The sequence below is a fragment of the Carcharodon carcharias genome, chromosome 10 (assembly GCF_017639515.1).
Source record: "Carcharodon carcharias isolate sCarCar2 chromosome 10, sCarCar2.pri, whole genome shotgun sequence".
NCBI classification, from domain to species: Eukaryota; Metazoa; Chordata; class Chondrichthyes; order Lamniformes; family Lamnidae; genus Carcharodon; species Carcharodon carcharias.
Window position 1 is genome coordinate 38,952,971 of NC_054476.1, and position 18,730 is coordinate 38,971,700.

At 42.8% G+C, this 18,730-nt stretch overlaps 1 protein-coding gene across 2 annotated transcripts in view; it reads right to left on the reverse strand.

Annotated features, from left to right (window-relative positions):
• Window positions 1-297: 297 nt before the first annotated feature.
• The window catches only part of bet1l (Bet1 golgi vesicular membrane trafficking protein-like), a 35,701-nt gene continuing 17,268 nt past the window's right edge, over window positions 298-18,730 (reverse strand). For both annotated transcript variants that reach the window (XM_041197783.1, XM_041197782.1), the window contains 3 exons: window positions 4,008-4,099; window positions 1,955-2,011; window positions 298-1,106 (listed from right to left, as the gene is read on the reverse strand). In XM_041197783.1, coding sequence (XP_041053717.1) covers window positions 939-1,106; window positions 1,955-2,011; window positions 4,008-4,099 — 317 coding nt within the window. In that variant the 3' untranslated portion in view covers window positions 298-938. The remainder of the gene's footprint in view (window positions 1,107-1,954; window positions 2,012-4,007; window positions 4,100-18,730) is intronic.

Genomic DNA, 18,730 nt, shown 5'->3' on the forward strand with positions numbered 1-18,730 from the left:
GAAAGCAAATGGTATGTTAGTATCCATTACAGAGAGATGGGGTTATAAGAGTAAAGATGCCTTACAACAATTGTATAAAGCCTTGGTCAGAGAACACCTGGTGTACTGTGTACTGTTTTGGTCTCCTTATGTAACAAAGTAGTTAAATTCCCTTGAGGGTGTACAATGAAGTCAATAAGTACCAAGCTTATGCATGGCTGAGGGACAAGGGACCAGGTCACAGTTGCCTGCATTGAGTAACTGAGCAAAGCAGGCAGGGTAAACCAAATGGAAAATAAACTGTATGCACAACTACAGTTTAAAACAGTTTAGGCGATCAATATTTATTGAGGAAAATAAAAGCAAACACTAATGATTCACAATTATCATACTTCACTATTGTAAGCAACAAAAATGAATATTGGAAACTAAGTCCTTTAACTCAAAAGATTATTAAATCAGTAAACTATCACCATCTTGGGAACTAATCTTACTAAACATCCTTTGAAAAATTAAAATGTCATGAATTAATAAATCTAAAGCTGCCCTTTTGCCAATCATTTATTTTAAGAAGTGGCAGCTGCGTGTGGGCGGGAGTCCTGATTTATCCTCCTCTTCCTCCAAGGGATTGATTGGGGCTCTAATACAGGCTTATCATTGCATAAAACACTCTCACTGGAGACTGGTCCATTTTCTGCACTATTCATTAGTGTGTATGTGTATGACATAGTACAGTACAATGTCATGTAAAATCATGTTCCCTCACCACTTCTGTAAAGTGCATCTTCATCACTGATTCCCAGGCTGATCAAGGGAACCACTTGAAGACTTGCTGTAAGTAAAAACTTTGGTGCAAAGGAGAGAGCAGTCAGCCCTCTTGGCTGTGTCCAAATGAAGCTTGGCAATTATTCGCCAGTCACTGGATCTGTTCCTTGTCACACTGTGAGATTGTAAACAGATCAAGTCTGAATCCTGGTGACAAGGTAGTACAAGATGAAGAAAAGAAGGACCAGCCCGACAGATATGTAGCACAGCAACTTCTTATTGTCCTTGCCAGATTTCACCATTGTGGAAAATCTCTTCACACTTCCTGTCAAAAGTCCAGTAGCACTCAAAAAATCAGAATCCTGGCAAAGAAACAAAAAAACTTATTAAAAGATAAACTATCTAATTAATTCAAACCAAATCTAGATTAGAACAATCTTCCATATCTGAAGCTTCAGTGCACTTGCACCTGGGCGAGATGTTAAGTACACAATTAAACAGACAGAACCCCTGCCACCAATCACCTCCGACCTCTTCCTCTCTCACTTCCGATCTCTCTCTTTTTCTCAGCTTCACTTGCCCACTCTAATTGATCCTATCATAGGCAGCTCTCCTCCATACTACTGAGTACCCTGTCTCCTTAAATATTATAACACTGGAGTAGGCCACTTGCTCTCTGCAAGAGCTGCTCCCTTACTACCATTCCCAAACCCTCTGAAAATGTTCTTTACCAAATATTTATCCATGTCACATTTAAAAGCTATGCTGGGGTCTGCTTCACCCAGAATCTCTGTTCGGACTTTCCTTAATAACTACATGTAAGAAAGGCACGATGTCTTCTCCTGTCCTTCTGGTGATGATCTTACATTTATGCCCCATTTATTTTATTAGTGTGTTGAAATCAAGGTTCACTGTGTTGAAATCAAGGTTCACTGTAGCCTCTCTGACTCCAACACATCCTTTCCTTTCTCAAAATAACATCACCTCTTAACATAGTCAATCTTCCATTCTGTCTGCAACTGACAGGTTTTCAAAACCTGAGCTTGATCAGCTCTCGCTGCTCCTGTTAGCCTGTCTTGAAGTGTCAGTGCAATAATGCAGGATGGCCTCTAGTTTCAATTTCTCAATTTAGTGCTTTGCCAAATTTGCTAAATAAAATATTGTGGGTTTTTTCCCTTTTGAAAATAATCAGTAAAGCCTGTATACTCACCATGCCATCTAGATATCTATTCTGTTCATCTGCCTCCTGGTCAATGTCCAGAGCAATCTGCTTGAACAGAGAATCGATTATTAACAAGCTACAAACAGAACAACTGACACAGACCAAGGCCACTAAGGATCATAAAATCCATGGTTAGAAATCCACAAAGACTGCAAGTTACAATACACAACAGGTGTCCACCATGGTTCAGTGATTGCATTTCCTCTTCACAGTACCAGGGAAGACAGAAGCACAATATCTAAGCAGCCACACCAGTACGGGTCAGAGCACCAGTGCTGTGGGAGGGCCACACTGTCAGAGTGCCTTTTTTGGCTGTAAGGTTATTTGAGATATCCTGAGGTTGAGAGAAGCAAGTCTTTCTTTTCACATTCTGTATGGTTTTGCTCAAAATGGCTGACCATTTACCCTCAAAGTCTCAGCACCATTCTCTGACTGTGATGCAGTATCATTCCTCAGCTTCTCTGCAATTTCAACAAGTTTGACCATACTAACTTCCTCCAACATTGCTCCTGTTGTCCAGTTACTAGGGACTGCCCTCTTACGCATTTCAACATAGCCAAAGCATCTCCGTTAATTGTTTTATTTCAGTCTGGTTATCTCAGAAGCCCCCCCGAAGATTCATCACAGCCCCTTTTCCTCATCTACGTATTGGCTCTTGGGTATATCATTCTTAGACATGGCTGAGCTTCAACAAGGAGGCAACCATGATCCACCCACTGCCTCAGTGCTGTCAGACTGCTTGCCTAACAACCAGCCTTCCATGAATATTAACTTCTTCTAACTAAATTCTGGGAAAAGCAAAACTGTCATTATCCCCCAATTTATTCTCTGCTCACTGATTCCATCCCTCTCCCCAATCACCGCCTCAGACTGAACTGTATGCAGCATTGGTTAATCAATCACGTGCTGCGTTTCTGACTTCCGTAGCTTGCCCATCACAAAATCACCTACTTAAGCTTGTTCTGCCATTTAATAAGATCACGGCTGATTATCTATATCAACTTCACTTTTCCGCCCTATCCTGATAACCATGCTCCTAACTCAGCCCACTTGCTATTCAAACCTTTCTACGTCTTTATTATCCCCAGACTCATTCACTGCAATGCTCTTCTGACCAGCTTTCACCCTCTATATCTACCTTTGCAACTTCTGCTAGGCCCTACAACCTGTACCCTCCACTAATTCCCTATTCCTCTGACTTCTTATGCAACCCGCCTCACGCACCAGCCCCCACCCTGGACCCAGTCCTTTCATCCCACCATTGGCATCCTTGGCTTTAACCAACTAGGCCCTGCTCCCTAGAATTTCCTCCTTAAACCCTTCCATCTCCCTCAATTAAGTTAAGGACCCCCCCACCAACACTGACTAGTCTTTTGATCTCCCCATTCTAGCCTCTCCACCTTTGCATCCAGTTTCCTCATATCTCTGTGAAGTGTCTTATAACATTTTCCTGAATTCAACCTGCTACATATTTTGCTAATATTAAATTCTCCCCATGAATTAATCTTTCATGCATTTGACTGGAACAGATAGGCTGCACCTCACAGCTGTTGTTTTGGAATCATATCCTTAAATGATTCCCAAGGATCTTAATCATTATTGTAATGAATAATCCAGAGAAAATATGGACAAAAATCTGAACTGTGTGGTCAAACAGCTTAAACTGCTCCATTAGTTACTAGCTACTCTAAATCCATCATTTGTGAATCAAACAAATTGATGAATAATAGTAATCACAGGTTTTAGAAGAAGTTGACTAATCATCCCCAGGCACCTATTAGTCTTCTCAACTGAATCTAGTGAGGGCTTTTAGGATTATTGTGCTGCAGCATTTTAAAAACAGGTTTGGATTATACTTGAAAGAACTTCATCAAACGCAAGTCTGCTTTGATCTATTAATCAGCATCACAATTCCGTACCAAGACCATCTAATTGACATTGGTTAATGGGATCATGCGTGCAAGAGAAGCCCAGAATTTTAAAGTCATGGATGATTTTGAGACGAGGCGTTAAAGATGTTAGAAACTAAAATATGACAAACCGATTTGAGCCGGGACACTTTGCTGGACAAATTATCTGCCATTCGTTTGTTTTCTGCATCAAGCATTTGGTCCACTGCACTTGTGCCGAGACCTGTAGAACAGGAAAATAAATGACAAGCATGTGAATACAGATTGTAGATCACTTAGATGGATTTTTAGAGTCCCCGCCAACCCTGATCCCTTGACAGAGTCCCCATCAACCCAGATCCCTCGAAACAGTGTTAGCTAACACTGGTCCCTTGATAAGAATCCCAGCTAACATCGATCCCTCAACCACAGATAAATCAGTCATTTATCTCACTTCTGTTTATGGTGCCATGCTGTGTGTAAACTGGCTGCCAGGTCTGGCTTCAAACAGTGACCACGTTTTAGAGTAAATTATTAGCTGTAAAGCACTTAAGGATGTCCTGAGGATATTGAAGCTGCTGTATAAATGCATGTTTCTTCTTCTTTTAGCAGCCTAGGGTGCATGTCATTAGGGTGTAGTGATATTTCCACCTAGAGTTTAAAAAGGAGCCAGATAGGAACAGAAGTAGGCCATTCAGCCCCTTGCCTCAAGTAAGTCTGTTGCAGTAATTGACAGAGATTGATTGCTGTGATTAGTCAGCAACTTCACTGTGATTGGATTATGCAACTGCCAGGATGGTAGATGGCAAACGAGATGAACCTTGTTTCATGGCTAGCAATTCCTTTGTTCCTACCTACTGATGTCAGAATCAATCTCATATACATTCCAAACAGTGCTTTACACTTTGACCACATGGATTATCTATTTTTAAACTACCTTTGGTTCATTAAAATCATCTAACATTACTGCCGTGTTGTTCTTTCAGATCTCTTGCTGATCCTCTATTTCCTCAGTAGTGCAAGTTAGCCATAGGCTCTGAGTCCATCTGATTCCTGCATTGGTGCCAGTGATTCAGTCTGCTTTTCCAACAAGTGTTTGCTAAGTTTTACTCGTTCACCTTTGCGACTGCTGTAAACCTGCATAAACAGCTCCCAGCATGTCCATTTCTGTCTCGAATATTGTGTCTGGTCAGATTAGATCACTAAAGAACGTAGAGCCCAGAAACAGGCCATATGGCCCGACTGGTCTGTGCCAGTGTTTATGCTCCATATGAACCTCCTTTTGCCTTCATCGCACCCTATCAACATATTCCTCTTAAGGCTGTTTGAAGTATAACAAAGTACCTCATTACCCAGCTGTTAAGTCAGCATTAATGGATATCTGTATACATGCAGTTCCCAACATGCTCATTACTTGAAAGATACCCAAGTGAATAATCAGAGGAAGTACAAGATTAAACAAGAGGATCTGATTCAACATCTTAGTGAGACAGAAACTAACAGTACTAATCACAGAGAGTCTGTGTCATAACATAAATCTCGGGAGAACTAAATTTTAAAAGATACAATAAGAATGAAACACATTGGGGATTCTAGCTAATGACGGCCAAGGAGATTTATTACTTTCTTAATTGTGGACATGAAGAGCAGGGCAGTTGCCTTGTTCATCTTTTTGCTTTGACAAGACTGCCTGTCACAACGTAAATGGCCTTCTGTTTTGTATGATTCTATGAAATGTCAACTCTTGTATAGGAACTATAATTCAACTTGCTTTGAAATCATGTTTATGGCAAAAATACAGTTTCCATACGCAAACCAAGTCTGCCATGAACTAAAATCTGCTCTTTTATGTGCAATGTCAGTGTTAGACTACACTGGGATTAATGGTTGACCCACCACAGTGAAATGGCCAACACGTTGTCCTGCCACCACCTGATTGTTCCATCCAGTGTAAAAACAAAAAGTCAGATTTATTTACAAGGTTATAATAAGGAAGGATGCAGCAAATTGCTGAGAGCATGAATACTTCAGAAAACAAAGATTGAAATAGCCTACAAGGGGAATAAGTATCTTCTTGAGAAAATATCTGAACGTAGGAAGCTGATCTTAGGGTGACAGCAGAGATCACAAAATTATACAGGACCACAGAAGGCAGCCATTTGGCCCATTGTCAGTTTGTAGGAAGAGCTATCCAATTAGTCCCATGATGGTGCCCTTTCCCTATAACCCTGTATACTATAATTGGCCTTAGTGTTCCTCTATTATGGAGGGAAGGGAAAATAAATCTAATTGGCCAAGGTACCTGTTCCCAATTACTAGTCAATCTGTGAACTTCAGTTATATTGTGTCCTTTAATCAAATAGTTGACTGAAACTTATTGTGTAAGTTCACAGGATTTGCCACACAATAAAGTTCCCAGGTCTATCTAGTTCACCTTCTACCATCCTGGTAGTCACATGATCCAACAATAATGGAGTTTTGTTCAATCACAGCAACCAATCTCTGTCAATGAGTCCATAACAGACTCGGACATGGTGAGGAAAACCCCTAATGGAGAGCTTTGGGAGCCATAAGTCCAAAGTCACCTGTTCCTCCCAAGCTCGCTACACATCATGTCTCAAATTACTCAAACCACATTCCTCTATGCATAAATAGGTGCTTGGGCAAGATACTGGCCAGTTACTCTGTAACTGTGCCCAACACTAATACACTCCACCATGGGAGGAGAGAGCCATAGTATTTAAAAAAAAAGACAACATTACAGTAATTGAGATTGGTACTTAAAACATTACACAGGGTCAAAGTTTCACTGATCACAATACACAGAATAACCAGTAAATTGGTGAAAATTAATAACCTTGCAACATCCAAGTCACATAGGCGCTGCATCACTGTGTTAATTCCACAAAGACGCAGTCTTTGGCCCGATCACCTTTACCTTGCTGGCATAACCTTGGACACTGTTTACATCCTTAGATTACTACATGCTAGCCACAGTACATGGCAAGGCAACAAGGACAGGGGCCGTAATCCAGAGATGGAATGGCAATGAGAAGGGAGGAGGAGTTTGGACTTTAAAATCAGACAAAGCAAAGCCTGAAGCAGTGACGTGGAGATAGAAATTACAAAGCAAAGTGAACCCAGGCAAAGAAAACAAAGAGAAAAATAGAGAGTATTATTAATCAGCTATTCCTAAATCTGAGGGATCAGACAATATGGTGCAACAGTCAAGAGGCTTACGGAACAGGTGGATATATTACCAAGGATGACAGTGGCCAAAGACAATAAGGACTGAATTCTGTGACAAGGAATCATACAATTATAGCACTTTATGATCTGTAATGAAATGCAAATGCTTCAAGGCCGTTTCAAATAGGTGACATTATTAGATTTGGGTAGAAACATTAGTTTTCCCTTTGTTTACCTTCTATTACTGTTAACACTGTGCCTCAATGCATTTGTAACAAATTACCAAAGTGACCTCAGCATTTCAGAATTCAATTTGTGCATGTAATACAGGATGAAGTCAATACTAACAACAGAACATGACCTTGCTGGATTATGTACATGTGAAATGAAGCAAAGGACAATGGCAGTGCCTCAAACTATTCTCCAATGTGACCCCATTTGAATTCAACACCACCTTCTCAAGAGCAACTAGGGGTGGGCAATAAATGTTGGCCTTGCCAGCGATACTCACATACCATGAAAGAATATACAAAAACTTTAACATGATCCCAAATACAGCAAAAAAACCCTCCCATAAAGCAGCATAGAATATTCAATGTATAATTATTAAAGTCCAAGTATTAAAGATCAACATACAATAATACAGCATATAAATATGAAAATGTGTTTTAAATTATTTTGTAAAAATATTATTTTATATGCTCATGTAGGTTCAGCCAAACTCTCCATATTCCCTGATGACAGAAGACTCAGTGAGGCCCCTCTTCCTTCCACAGCACCCCCCACACACACACACATTAGAATCATTCCCTCACCACCCCGCAACCTCACCACCACGCAATCACATACACCTCTCCTCCCATACATTTACAAAAAAATTTAAAAGCAGGCATCATTTTAAATGTCCAGAAAAAGCTACATTAAAGCTACTGATTTCCATAAGTAGCATGTTTGTGATAATTAAATTTGATTCAGCTAGTTGTCTTATAAATGCATCTGATTTGATTTTACCATTTACATTTTATGTAACATAGCAACTGTTAAGATATTAAGACAAGAAGTAATCCTTAAAATCAAAAAAATTGTTGGAAAACATTGCTAGAAATTATATTCATGCTTTGAAAAATAAAAATAAATTGTATTGTGCTGAGTATTTCTTCCATTACAGAACCACCTCCTTTAATCCTCTTCCAAAGGCATGCCTCATATAGAGTATTGCTCCAAGCCACCAGCCACCCTCTGATCATTGGTCCAAATGGTCAAGCTTTACAAGTAAGCTTAGATAATGGGTATTAGCAAGCTACTTAGTCATAGGGGCCATCTGAGACAAGCCTGTGCTGTTTTCAACCTAATTTTGCATAAATTGGCCAAGCAACATCCCCACCACATATCTAACATCCAACTTGCCTGCCCCCAAGTCCAAATCACTCGTGGCTCCATGTCTGATGTCCAACTCCTACGCCCAATCTCTGAAGTCCAATTCCCTCACCTCCCAATTTCTTATGCTCTCCACTCCTAACGTCAGATGTCCAACTCACTCCAATTGTCAAATGTTCAAATCCCACACCCCCTCCCAGAAGTGCTCAACTCACCTCCATTCCATTCCCCAGCTGTCTACCTAACAGACAAGCAGACAATCAATTTAACTGCTAACAACTGGGAAACTGAAAAAAATTAAATCAGGTCCTGCCATTAAACTGTGCAGAGCCTCCAGGAAGGGCATATTTCCTAGAAACTAAATCTTGCACCCTGCCTCACAGTTATTATCGTGCCATTGTCTATTCTGCACCAAATAGCAATTAATTCCTGGAGAAAATTAATGCAGGACGGGCTTCAGGAAGGCATTCAGATTGGCCCTGCATTAGCTTACTTGGAATAAGTACCAAATTAGTCCCCTCCAGTTACCCAGCAGTGGTTCATGCTGCAGATGCAGATGACAGCTGGGTCTGGCCTAAGTGACAGTTCCTCGGGGCCTGCTCCAGCCTCGTTACTGGCAGAGACCACCCCCTCCTGTTCTTTCATTTTCTGCTTCTTCTCCTCAGCCTCCTGGAGGTTGTCATCACCAATCATTCACTGCAGATGAAAGGTGACCAGCAGGACTGGCCAAGTTCTAGCTCCTCCATTCACAGGTCCCCTCTCTCCTGCTCTTGCTGCTCCCCCAATCACATTTTGCTCCTGGAGGAGCAGCAAGATTGGGAGAGAGGGAACATGTGATTGGAGGATCTAGAGCAGCCAGCATGGGAAGAGACAAAACATGTGATTGGAGGAGTAGCTCCGTCTTTCATGCGCCTGCTGCTCCTCCAATCACTGCTCTGCTTTCAGTTCCTGCTCTCAACAAATGTCAGTTTAACTAATAATTAATGCCCTTTAAAAAGAAACGGAATTGCTGAGAGCAGGAAAGACCTTCAGACAGTTATATTCAGGCTTTATTTTAAAGAATTGTAACAGTTGCTCTAAGTAGGAGCTGCTGCTTCCAAACTTCAGGCAGCTTCGTGTTTTTCCGATGGGCTTTTAAACTGCCAGTTCTGATTTTTTTTTTCAAAAGTCACTATCGGGTCTGAAGGTCAGAAAGGAAAATGCCAATGGTAGATTTCCAAAACCCCAATGTCAGAAATTGGAAATTCGCTAATTGATGATGCTTTCTCATCCCTGTAGTACAGAAACACAGCTCACCCCAGCAAATGGGAATGAGTTCAAATTACGAGTATTTTATTCATGAATTACATTATATACAGGAAAAGGCAAGTAGGTAAGCTTTATAAGTTAAGAAAATGGAGGCTTAGAAGAAAGAATGAAGTGATATCACATAAGAACCTAAGGAGTAGGAGCAGGAGTAGACCATGCCTACTGTTTGGGATTGAACAGCATCATGATATCCAGAGGAAGTTGCTGTGACATCAGAACATCCAGTTTATTGTGTAAAATGGAATCTCCAGTTTTAGAGCCCAGAAATTCAGAGAAAGGCCTGCATTTATATAGCACCTTTCACCACTCCAGCACAACCGAAGTACTTTAAAGGCTCCATAGCGCCTGCTCCAGCATTCAATACAATTATGGCTGATCTTCTGCCTTAATTCCACATTCTCGCTTGCTGCTCATTTCATATCCATTTGCTCAAAGACCAAAAATCCAAAATATTCTTGGGGGAAGCATAAAACTATATACTCTGGCATGCCTCAATGAGCTGAGGAAGACTCCTGGCCAGGATAAGGATGGCAACATGTTATTGATGAGATACAAAGGGTAAAAATCTTACTGGTGACTTCAGTCACCCCAATTCCTCGCTAAGCAGTTGAATCGCTGAATGTGGCCCAAGGCTGCTTTCCAAGGCAACATGCCAAAAATTCTAGTAAAAGCATCTTTCATTTACACCTTGTTCATATTAGTGATCAAGAAACCTTTCAGAAGTTTTACTTCTTCTCAGGGTGTATGCAATGCTGGCAAGACCACTACACGTCTACTACACATGTCTCCTACACGTCCCTCTATGCCCTAATATGGAATGGGGCAGGGGTGCAGTCCCTATGCCGCCAGTTCTCCATCATGGTTATACAGATATTGACCTAGTTTCAATGAAGGAACAGCAATGTATGCCCAATCCAGGGGGAAAAATGGAATTCCCTGGTCCAGCCAGATGGGCTAAATCAGTTGTGTGCCAGATATGCTAAATTCCTCTTGGACTTGAGGGATCAAAGATGGGGCTTGGCCAGAGGAACGACCGAGGCGAGAAAGTGAAATAACTTTTAATGGGGATAAGTGCATCAAAGACAGCCAGCTCTCAAGTAGATTAACAACTGCAGAAGTACTGTGACAAGAGCAGGCCCAAAGGCTGGACCTTTGCTAGTTTGAAAGAGCTATTCGACATATTTGCTGGTGGGCAGGGGGGGGAAATTACGTTGGAAATAAGTTCTTTGTTCTCCTCTGTAAAATATCAGGCATAGCTCAGATGGTAGCACTCTCTTGTCTGAGTTGGAAAATTGTGGGTTCGATTCTCACTCCAGAGTGCTCAGCACTCTGTTCACTGCCTGAGGTACCATCCTTCCAATGAGACATTGAACCAAGGTTATGTTTACCTTACCAGGCGGATGCAAAATATCCCATAACACTATTCGGAAAGGGTTAAAGGTGTTCTACCAGTATGGGCCAATAGTTAGCCTAAAACCTACAAGAGCAGATCAGAGGCTAGGAATTCTGCAGTGAATAACTCACCTCCTGACTCCCCAAAGCCTGTCCACCATCTACAAGACAAGTCAGAAGTGTGATGGAATACCCTCCACTTGCCTAGATGAGTGCAGCTCCAACAACACAAGAAGCTCGGCAGCATCCAGGATGAAGCAGCCCACTTAGTTGGCAACCTTTCCACAAACATTCATTCCCTCCACCACCGAAGAATAGCAGACACAATGTGTACCATTTACAAGATGCACCATGGGAACTCACCAAGTCTCCTTAGGCAGCACTTTCCAAACCCAGGTCTGCTACGATCTAGAAGGCCAAAGGCAGCAGACACATGGGAAAACCACCACCCAGAAATTCCCCTCCAAGCACTCACCATCCTGACTTGGAACTATATCACTGTTCCTTCACTGGGGTCAAAATCGCCAGGTCAAAATCCTGGAACTCCCTCCTTAATAGCACAGTGGGTGTACCTACATGGAGACAGCTCACCACCACCTTCTCAACTGCAATTAGGGATGGGCAATAAATGCTGGCCTAGCCATTGACACCCATGTCCCATAAAATGAATTTAAAAAAACAATAGCTATAATAGATTATCATATTGCTGTTTGTGGAAGTTTGCTATATGTACATTGGCTGCCATGTTTCCTACATTACCAAAGTGACTACACAAAGTATTTTATTGGATGTAAAGCGCTTCAGTACATGCTGGGGCAGGTGATATATAAATGTAAGTCTTTCTTTCTATTTCTTGATTCAAACTTGAGATCCCATTTTATACAATAAACTGGACGTCACAACAATTTGCTCTGGATATCATGATGCAGTTCCATCCCTGTGAATACACATATAAAAAACACAGGAATCATTTGTTTAGCCTGTGGTGTGTGCACAAACCAAAACTTTCTAGCCAATTACAAATGGCATCTGACCCTACTCCATATTCTTTGATACTATTCCACAAAGGTGAAGGCTCCTCAATGCCAGGGGCTGGAATTATACTTTTATGTTCTAACTAGTGAAAGGTTAGGTTGGTCAGATCTTTTATTTCTAATTTTGTGCAATATGAACTGGCTGCTCCACAGTGCCATATTTTGGCATGAGTATGATAAGAGTTCGGTACAATAGGATCTTTACTGGGAGCACAGTCCAACATGGCTTTTAAGGGTTGGGGTGGTTGCCTTGTATGCATCTCATGTCTAGGCCACATCACTACCCACCTAAAACTGCCACCACTCAAAGTTCTACATCACAACCAAAGGGTTATGTCATCTGGCTTCACAATGAAAACCATAACAACAGATAGGTGACAAAACACAACAAAGTGGCACACATTGCGCATTTGTACACATGATAGCCATTAAGAGAGAATGCAAAAGCAAGGTTTTATCAAATCCACCTGAATCTAGAAGATTACTGCAGGGAGGATTGAAAATATTGCAAAGCAGTACTAATCGGAGAAGAAGACTTAGACAAAAAAGAGACAAGCTTGAAGGAGATCACATATCAGAATGAGTGAACAATTATTTTCTTTAATTAACAATTAGCCATAAAATACTTGATTAAAAAGTTTCTTCGAATTATAGAACACTAATTAGAACTTAAGAGAAAAATACAGGAAATCAGATGGCTCAGCATGTCAAGTCTCATCTTTAGTGAGAGACCATTAATACGTTAGAATACTGAACTGAGGAATTTCAGCTTTTTGAGTCTCAGTCTGTGCAAAGATTTCCAAAATGCATCGCAACGTGGAATTATTTTCAGCTAGCCTTGTGAAGATGGCCACTGGGGAAGATGAGGGTTCTCAACAGATAATACTGGGTAGTCTCAACTCTCTGGGATATCACCACCCAGAGATAGTGTTAATGGTCTGTCATGACTATCTGTCCAATCACACCAGACTGACAGCTCCACAGGTGGCTGTAATACTGGACAGCATGGCGGAGATTATTAAAAAAACGCTTGACCAAATTAGTGAAGCTCTAGCACAGAAAGTTATTTCTTTGGCTGCACTGTGGATCACTAAATCAACAGGAGTGCAAGCTGATAGCCAGGAAGCTGCAAGCAATCTCCTAGTTACCATGAGCTTCAGGTTTATGGATCAACTTGTTGAATTGACGATGGAGAATTTCAAGGAGGGGCATCTTCCACATGCGTACATGGTGAAGACCTTGACCAAAATATCAACAGAAAATGTATACGTCATGGTGCCTTTTCTTAAATCTATTTTAGGGACGATGATTCCAGTTCTCCTTGGAATTAAACAGGATGAGCTGAAAGTTGTTTTTGCTGCGGCACTGGGAAGTTTTAGCAAGAGTATCCTGACCTACCTGGAAAATGTGGAGAAAGCCCCAGAACCTACAGTGACTAAAGAATCTTTCTCCTCAGAGATTAGCACTATCTATAGTTTGTTCTTCAAGGTGTGGCTTGAGAAGGAGCCCTCTAAATTGAACATCCATATAGTGGAAGCTCTAGGCTATGTCAGCTCTCTGCTACCCAAAGACATATTAGAGAAAGAACTTCCCAGGATAATTCCAGGTATCCTGTCTCTCTACAAGAAACATCCTGGACATTTTTCTATCACAGGGTGTCTACGACGGTTACTGATTGTTGCCATGGACATGAGGTACCCTGGGTTGGAAGCACAGCTGGATAATCTGCTTAACAATCTCCACCAGCAGATGTGCCTTTCAGTGGGGACTACCAGCCATCATGCCATGAAGAACCAGAACGAGATCCTTCGCTGTTTCACAGCTCTGGCCCCAGCTTACGCAGACTCATTGGTCGACTTCCTCTTACCCAAGTTAGAGAATACAGAGGAACAAATGAGAGTGGGAACTCTCAGTATATTGAGACACCTCATCAGCTCAGTCTCCTCACAATTAGAGGGGAAGAAGGCTCAAGTTGTGACCGCTATTAAACCAATGCTCCTGGACAATTGCACCAATCAGGAGAAGAAGTTAGTTGCCCAAGTAATATGTGCCCTGGTCCAGCACAGTTATCTTGAGCCGGAAGAAGGAAAGGCAATGGTGGAATTCCTCATCCGACAGTGTGCTGCATCCATTGATTCAGCCACCCTGGTATCAATCAATCATCAGGAACAGCAGGTATCAGATGAAGATTTAGTCACAGTATGTGAAACAGTGATGTTTATGATCACAAATACGGTGAAGATGGAGGATGTTCTCTGGTCATTTTTATTGGAGTGTGTCATTTTGACTCAATATACCAAAGCTTTAACAACAATCTGTAACTGTTTAGCACATCTGGGGAAGAAGAAATTGCAAGGCAGCAGTGAAAAGTTTTCATTTATTTACAATGGGGATACCAATATCCCTAAAGCTCAGGCACTGCTGGCCCGGCTCCTCCTTGTGTCCTGTTGCCCTTATCAAGGGGGAAGCCGAGGAGCTGCAGCACTGAGACTACTGCAAGTCTTGAGCTTTAAAATCCACCCAGCAATAGGGAGCGGGTGGGATGAGGAGCTGCCAACATTAGTTGACCAATTACAAGACAATTTAGTGGAGTCTCTACCTGAACAAGAATGGGAAGAGAAACTGTTGCTGTTCCTGTCTAAAACTCTGGATATCATTGATGATGAGGAATGGACCGATCAGCTCAGTGACGAACTGTGTCAACAGATTGACACGAATCATCATTCCCCACAGGAGAAGGGCTTCCTCTATAAAGCTCTTGGCATAGTGCTCAGTCAGGTCCGCAGTAAGAATATAAAAGAGGAACTTCACCAAATGTTACTGAGTGTGCAGCACAGAGAGAGTGCAGAGAGAGAGGGAGCAGCCATTGCCATTGGTTTCTGTGCCATGACCCACTTCAGTGACACCCTCAGTAGCCTGGAGGAGTTTGCAAATTCTAACAGAATTAGGTGTACTAACAGTTTCTTCAATATCAATAGGGGTAAGCCTGATTTGGATCTAGATCAAGCTAAAAGCACACTGGTTCTGTGCTTTGGGAACATGGCACTCTATGCACCTGAGGAACTAGTGCTGTCCAGAATTGAGACCCATATTCTGCCAGTTGTTAATCAATTCATTACAAGTGGTCATGGCCTAAAGGCCAAACCCAAGGATTACACACTAAAGCTTAGCCTAATAAAGGCCATAACAATGATAGCCAGATCCCTACACCCAAATCACCAGAGTATTCCCTTCAACTTCATTAGAAAGAGAGAGCTACTAACCTACATGCAGGGTCTTATTGAGGCCGAACCACGAGAGCTGCTGAACAGCCCTGTTCGACAGTTAGCTATGAATGCTTGTCTACATCTTGTACAATTGCATACTGAATCAAACCAAATGGACACCTCCCAATTGATTCATATCTGCCTGACCAGTACTTTCAGCATTCTACCTTCAGAACTAGATAAAGACAAAGACACAGATAGTAACAAAGAGATCACAATACTTTATACCCAAACTATCACTGCCCTGCAAGAGCTTCTAAAGCAAATATTACTTCAGGACCTGTCTTCTGAAGGTCTTCAGGCCATGTTTAAACAACTTGAAGAGTGGATCATTTCAACAAAGGACCATGAACGAGAGAGAGCCATGAACATGACGTTGATACTGCTGAAATATTACATGGAGAAGCTCGATGTCAGTAATGTAGTGGCATTAATTAACATGGGGACTTTGATTGGACGAATAATGCCACGCTGTGCAGACCCATCGCTATCCATTGGGCAGATGGCCATGGACTGTTTGTACATCATCTTGAACGTTTGGTTATCCTATGAAAGCACCAATCTGGATCAGGATAAGGAGCAGCTAGAGGTTCTAAAATCAGTCAGAGAAGAGTTAATTAACCCTGACACTTCAGTCCTCCATCAAACATGCTGCCAGGTCGCAGAGGTCATTTCAAAGTGTTTGCCCCATGACCAGTTGGGCAACCTGCTATTCATGGCCTTCAACGGATTGTCCGATCAATGCCCCAGCTGTTCCAGTGCAGCTGCTATCCTCATTAAAACCATCATTAAAAAGCATGGCAGTGAACTTCAGAATCTGGTTTCGGAGTTACTTGCAGTGTTGAGGGGTCAACTGCAGTTAAATCTTTGCAAAGAGGTGAAACTTTCAGTTCTGCGGAGTATTGCCATTCTTGCCGAGCACAATACAACAGCAGTTGTATCATGTCTCCTCACTTACCCTGTCCCTTTAGACAAGTACACCACTGATATATGGAGGTCACTAGCTGAGGACACAGAATGTGCACCTAGCGCAATGAAAGCACTTCTGGACACACTGAACAAACAGTTACTATCTGGGGAGAAGAAAGCCTATTCCATTAGTGAGAAGGTGACACTCTATCCTACTCTCGAATTGCTGGCTGCTGTCTATGCTCTGTGTCAGATGATAAACACACCTGAATCGGCAGAGGCTTTAACCAAATTGTTTCCACAGTTATTCAGTGCTCTGCTCATTCATCTCAACTCCTCTGTCACTGTTCGCCTACCCAAAGTTTTTATTCCTGATTCTGAAGTGGTGCAGATGGGATTTGCAATTCAGCCGCAAACACCTAGAAGTGGGGACATATGTATGAAATGTGCAGAGACTCTAATGGGCTTGCTAGATCAGACAGGGAATCAGCAAGTGTTAAATTGTATGATGGAAAATGAAGGCTGGAATCAAATGATGGATCTCCAAAAATGCCATATAGGAGTTGTCCAGTTGGCCAAAGCAATGGGTAAATATGCTGGTGCCAGTCTGACTGGAATTGTAGATGAGCTCACAGAACTCATCCCCACCCTACAAGAGTGTCAGAAAGTCACCGTGGCTGCATTCTTCGGAGAGCTTTTAAGATCTCCACGGGTCGCACAGCTGGAGCTCACAGATACCCTGATGAGCAGATTGCTTCAATGTCTAGTCAATTCTTCGCCTGTTGTTCAGTTATTGTGTATCAGGGGATTGGACAACGTCATCACCGGAGCTCCTCACTGCATAGAAAAATATTCTCGCCAAGTACTGTGTTCAATCATTTGTATTATGGGATCCAGGGAGCACGACAATGAGGTACTAATGTTTGAGGTGCTCTCCTGCCTTGGTAAACACTTGAAGCTGTTGAAAGCAAGTACTGTCAAACCCTTTCTAAACAAAATCCTCACTGGGATACAACCATTCTTTGAATTTACCTGTGATAAAGTAAGGGCTGAGGCGTTGAGCATATTCGGGATCTTAGCCAAGTGTGGAACTAGAGATCCCAAATCATACCTGTGCAGACAAATCCATTCGAATCTAGTTCGCTTGTTATTGCAGCTAGATGGAAATAACGAGGACGTTTCTCGGTCTTGCAACCTGACACTGCATTTGGTCGTCCCCCTCATTATCTCACCCAAGGCAGCTTCAATGATTACAAAATATTTAGGGGAGCCTACATTGAACTACATGGAGTTCCTGAGGGTTATTTCACAACAACTCATCAAAGACTTCCCTGACAGGATCCACTCTTACATCATGGACTGTCTGTCCTTTTTCAACAAGCCAGAGGATCAGCTCAGAGCAAATGCAGTCACCCTGTCAGGTTTATTTTTCCAACGCCCAGAGAAACATTTCAAATCTGTCCAGAGATTCACCTGATGGATCAAATTTTGCAAATGACATGAGACTAAAGCCAACACAGGCCCCAATCCTCAGCCCCCTCTTCTCTACAGCCCCAAATCCTCAGCCCCCTCTTTTACACAGGCCCCAATCTTCAGCCTCCTCTTCAAGCCCTCTCCTCAACACACTGCCTAAAAGGGTAGTCGAGGCAGAAACCCTCAACTCATTCAAAAGGTGTCTGGACGTGCACTTCAAGTGCAGTAACCTGCAGGTCTATGGATCAAATGCTGGAAAGTGGGATTAGCCTGGGTGGCTGGTTTTTCAGCTGTCCCAGACATGATGAGCCAAGTGGCCTCTTTCCATGCCATAAACGTCCTATAATTTTATGATCCGCAGCCTCTTCTTCAACACAGGCCCCAGCCCGCAGCCTCCCCTTCAACACAGGCCCCAGCCCGCAGCCTTCCCTTCAACACAGGCCCCAGTCTGCAGCCTCCCCTTCAACACAGGCCCCAGTCCGCAGCCTCCCCTTCAACACAGGCCCCAGTCCGCAGCCTCCCCTTCAACACAGGCCGCAGTCCGCAGCCTCCCCTTCAACACAGGCCCCAGTCCGCAGCCTCCCCTTCAACACAGGCCCCAGTCCGCAGCCTCCCCTTCAACACAGGCCCCAGTCCGCAGCCTCCCCTTCAACACAGGCCCCAGTCCGCAGCCTCCCCTTCAACACAGGCCCCAGTCCGCAGCCTCCCCTTCAACACAGGCCCCAGTCCGCAGCCTCCCCTTCAACACAGGCCCCAGTCCGCAGCCTCCCCTTCAACACAGGCCCCAGTCCGCAGCCTCCCCTTCAACACAGGCCCCAGTCCGCAGCCTCCCCTTCAACACAGGCCCCAGTCCACAGCCTCCCCTTCAACACAGGCCCCAATAAATTTGCTCTTGGCTGCGAATCGTTTCAAAATGATATGTTGTCA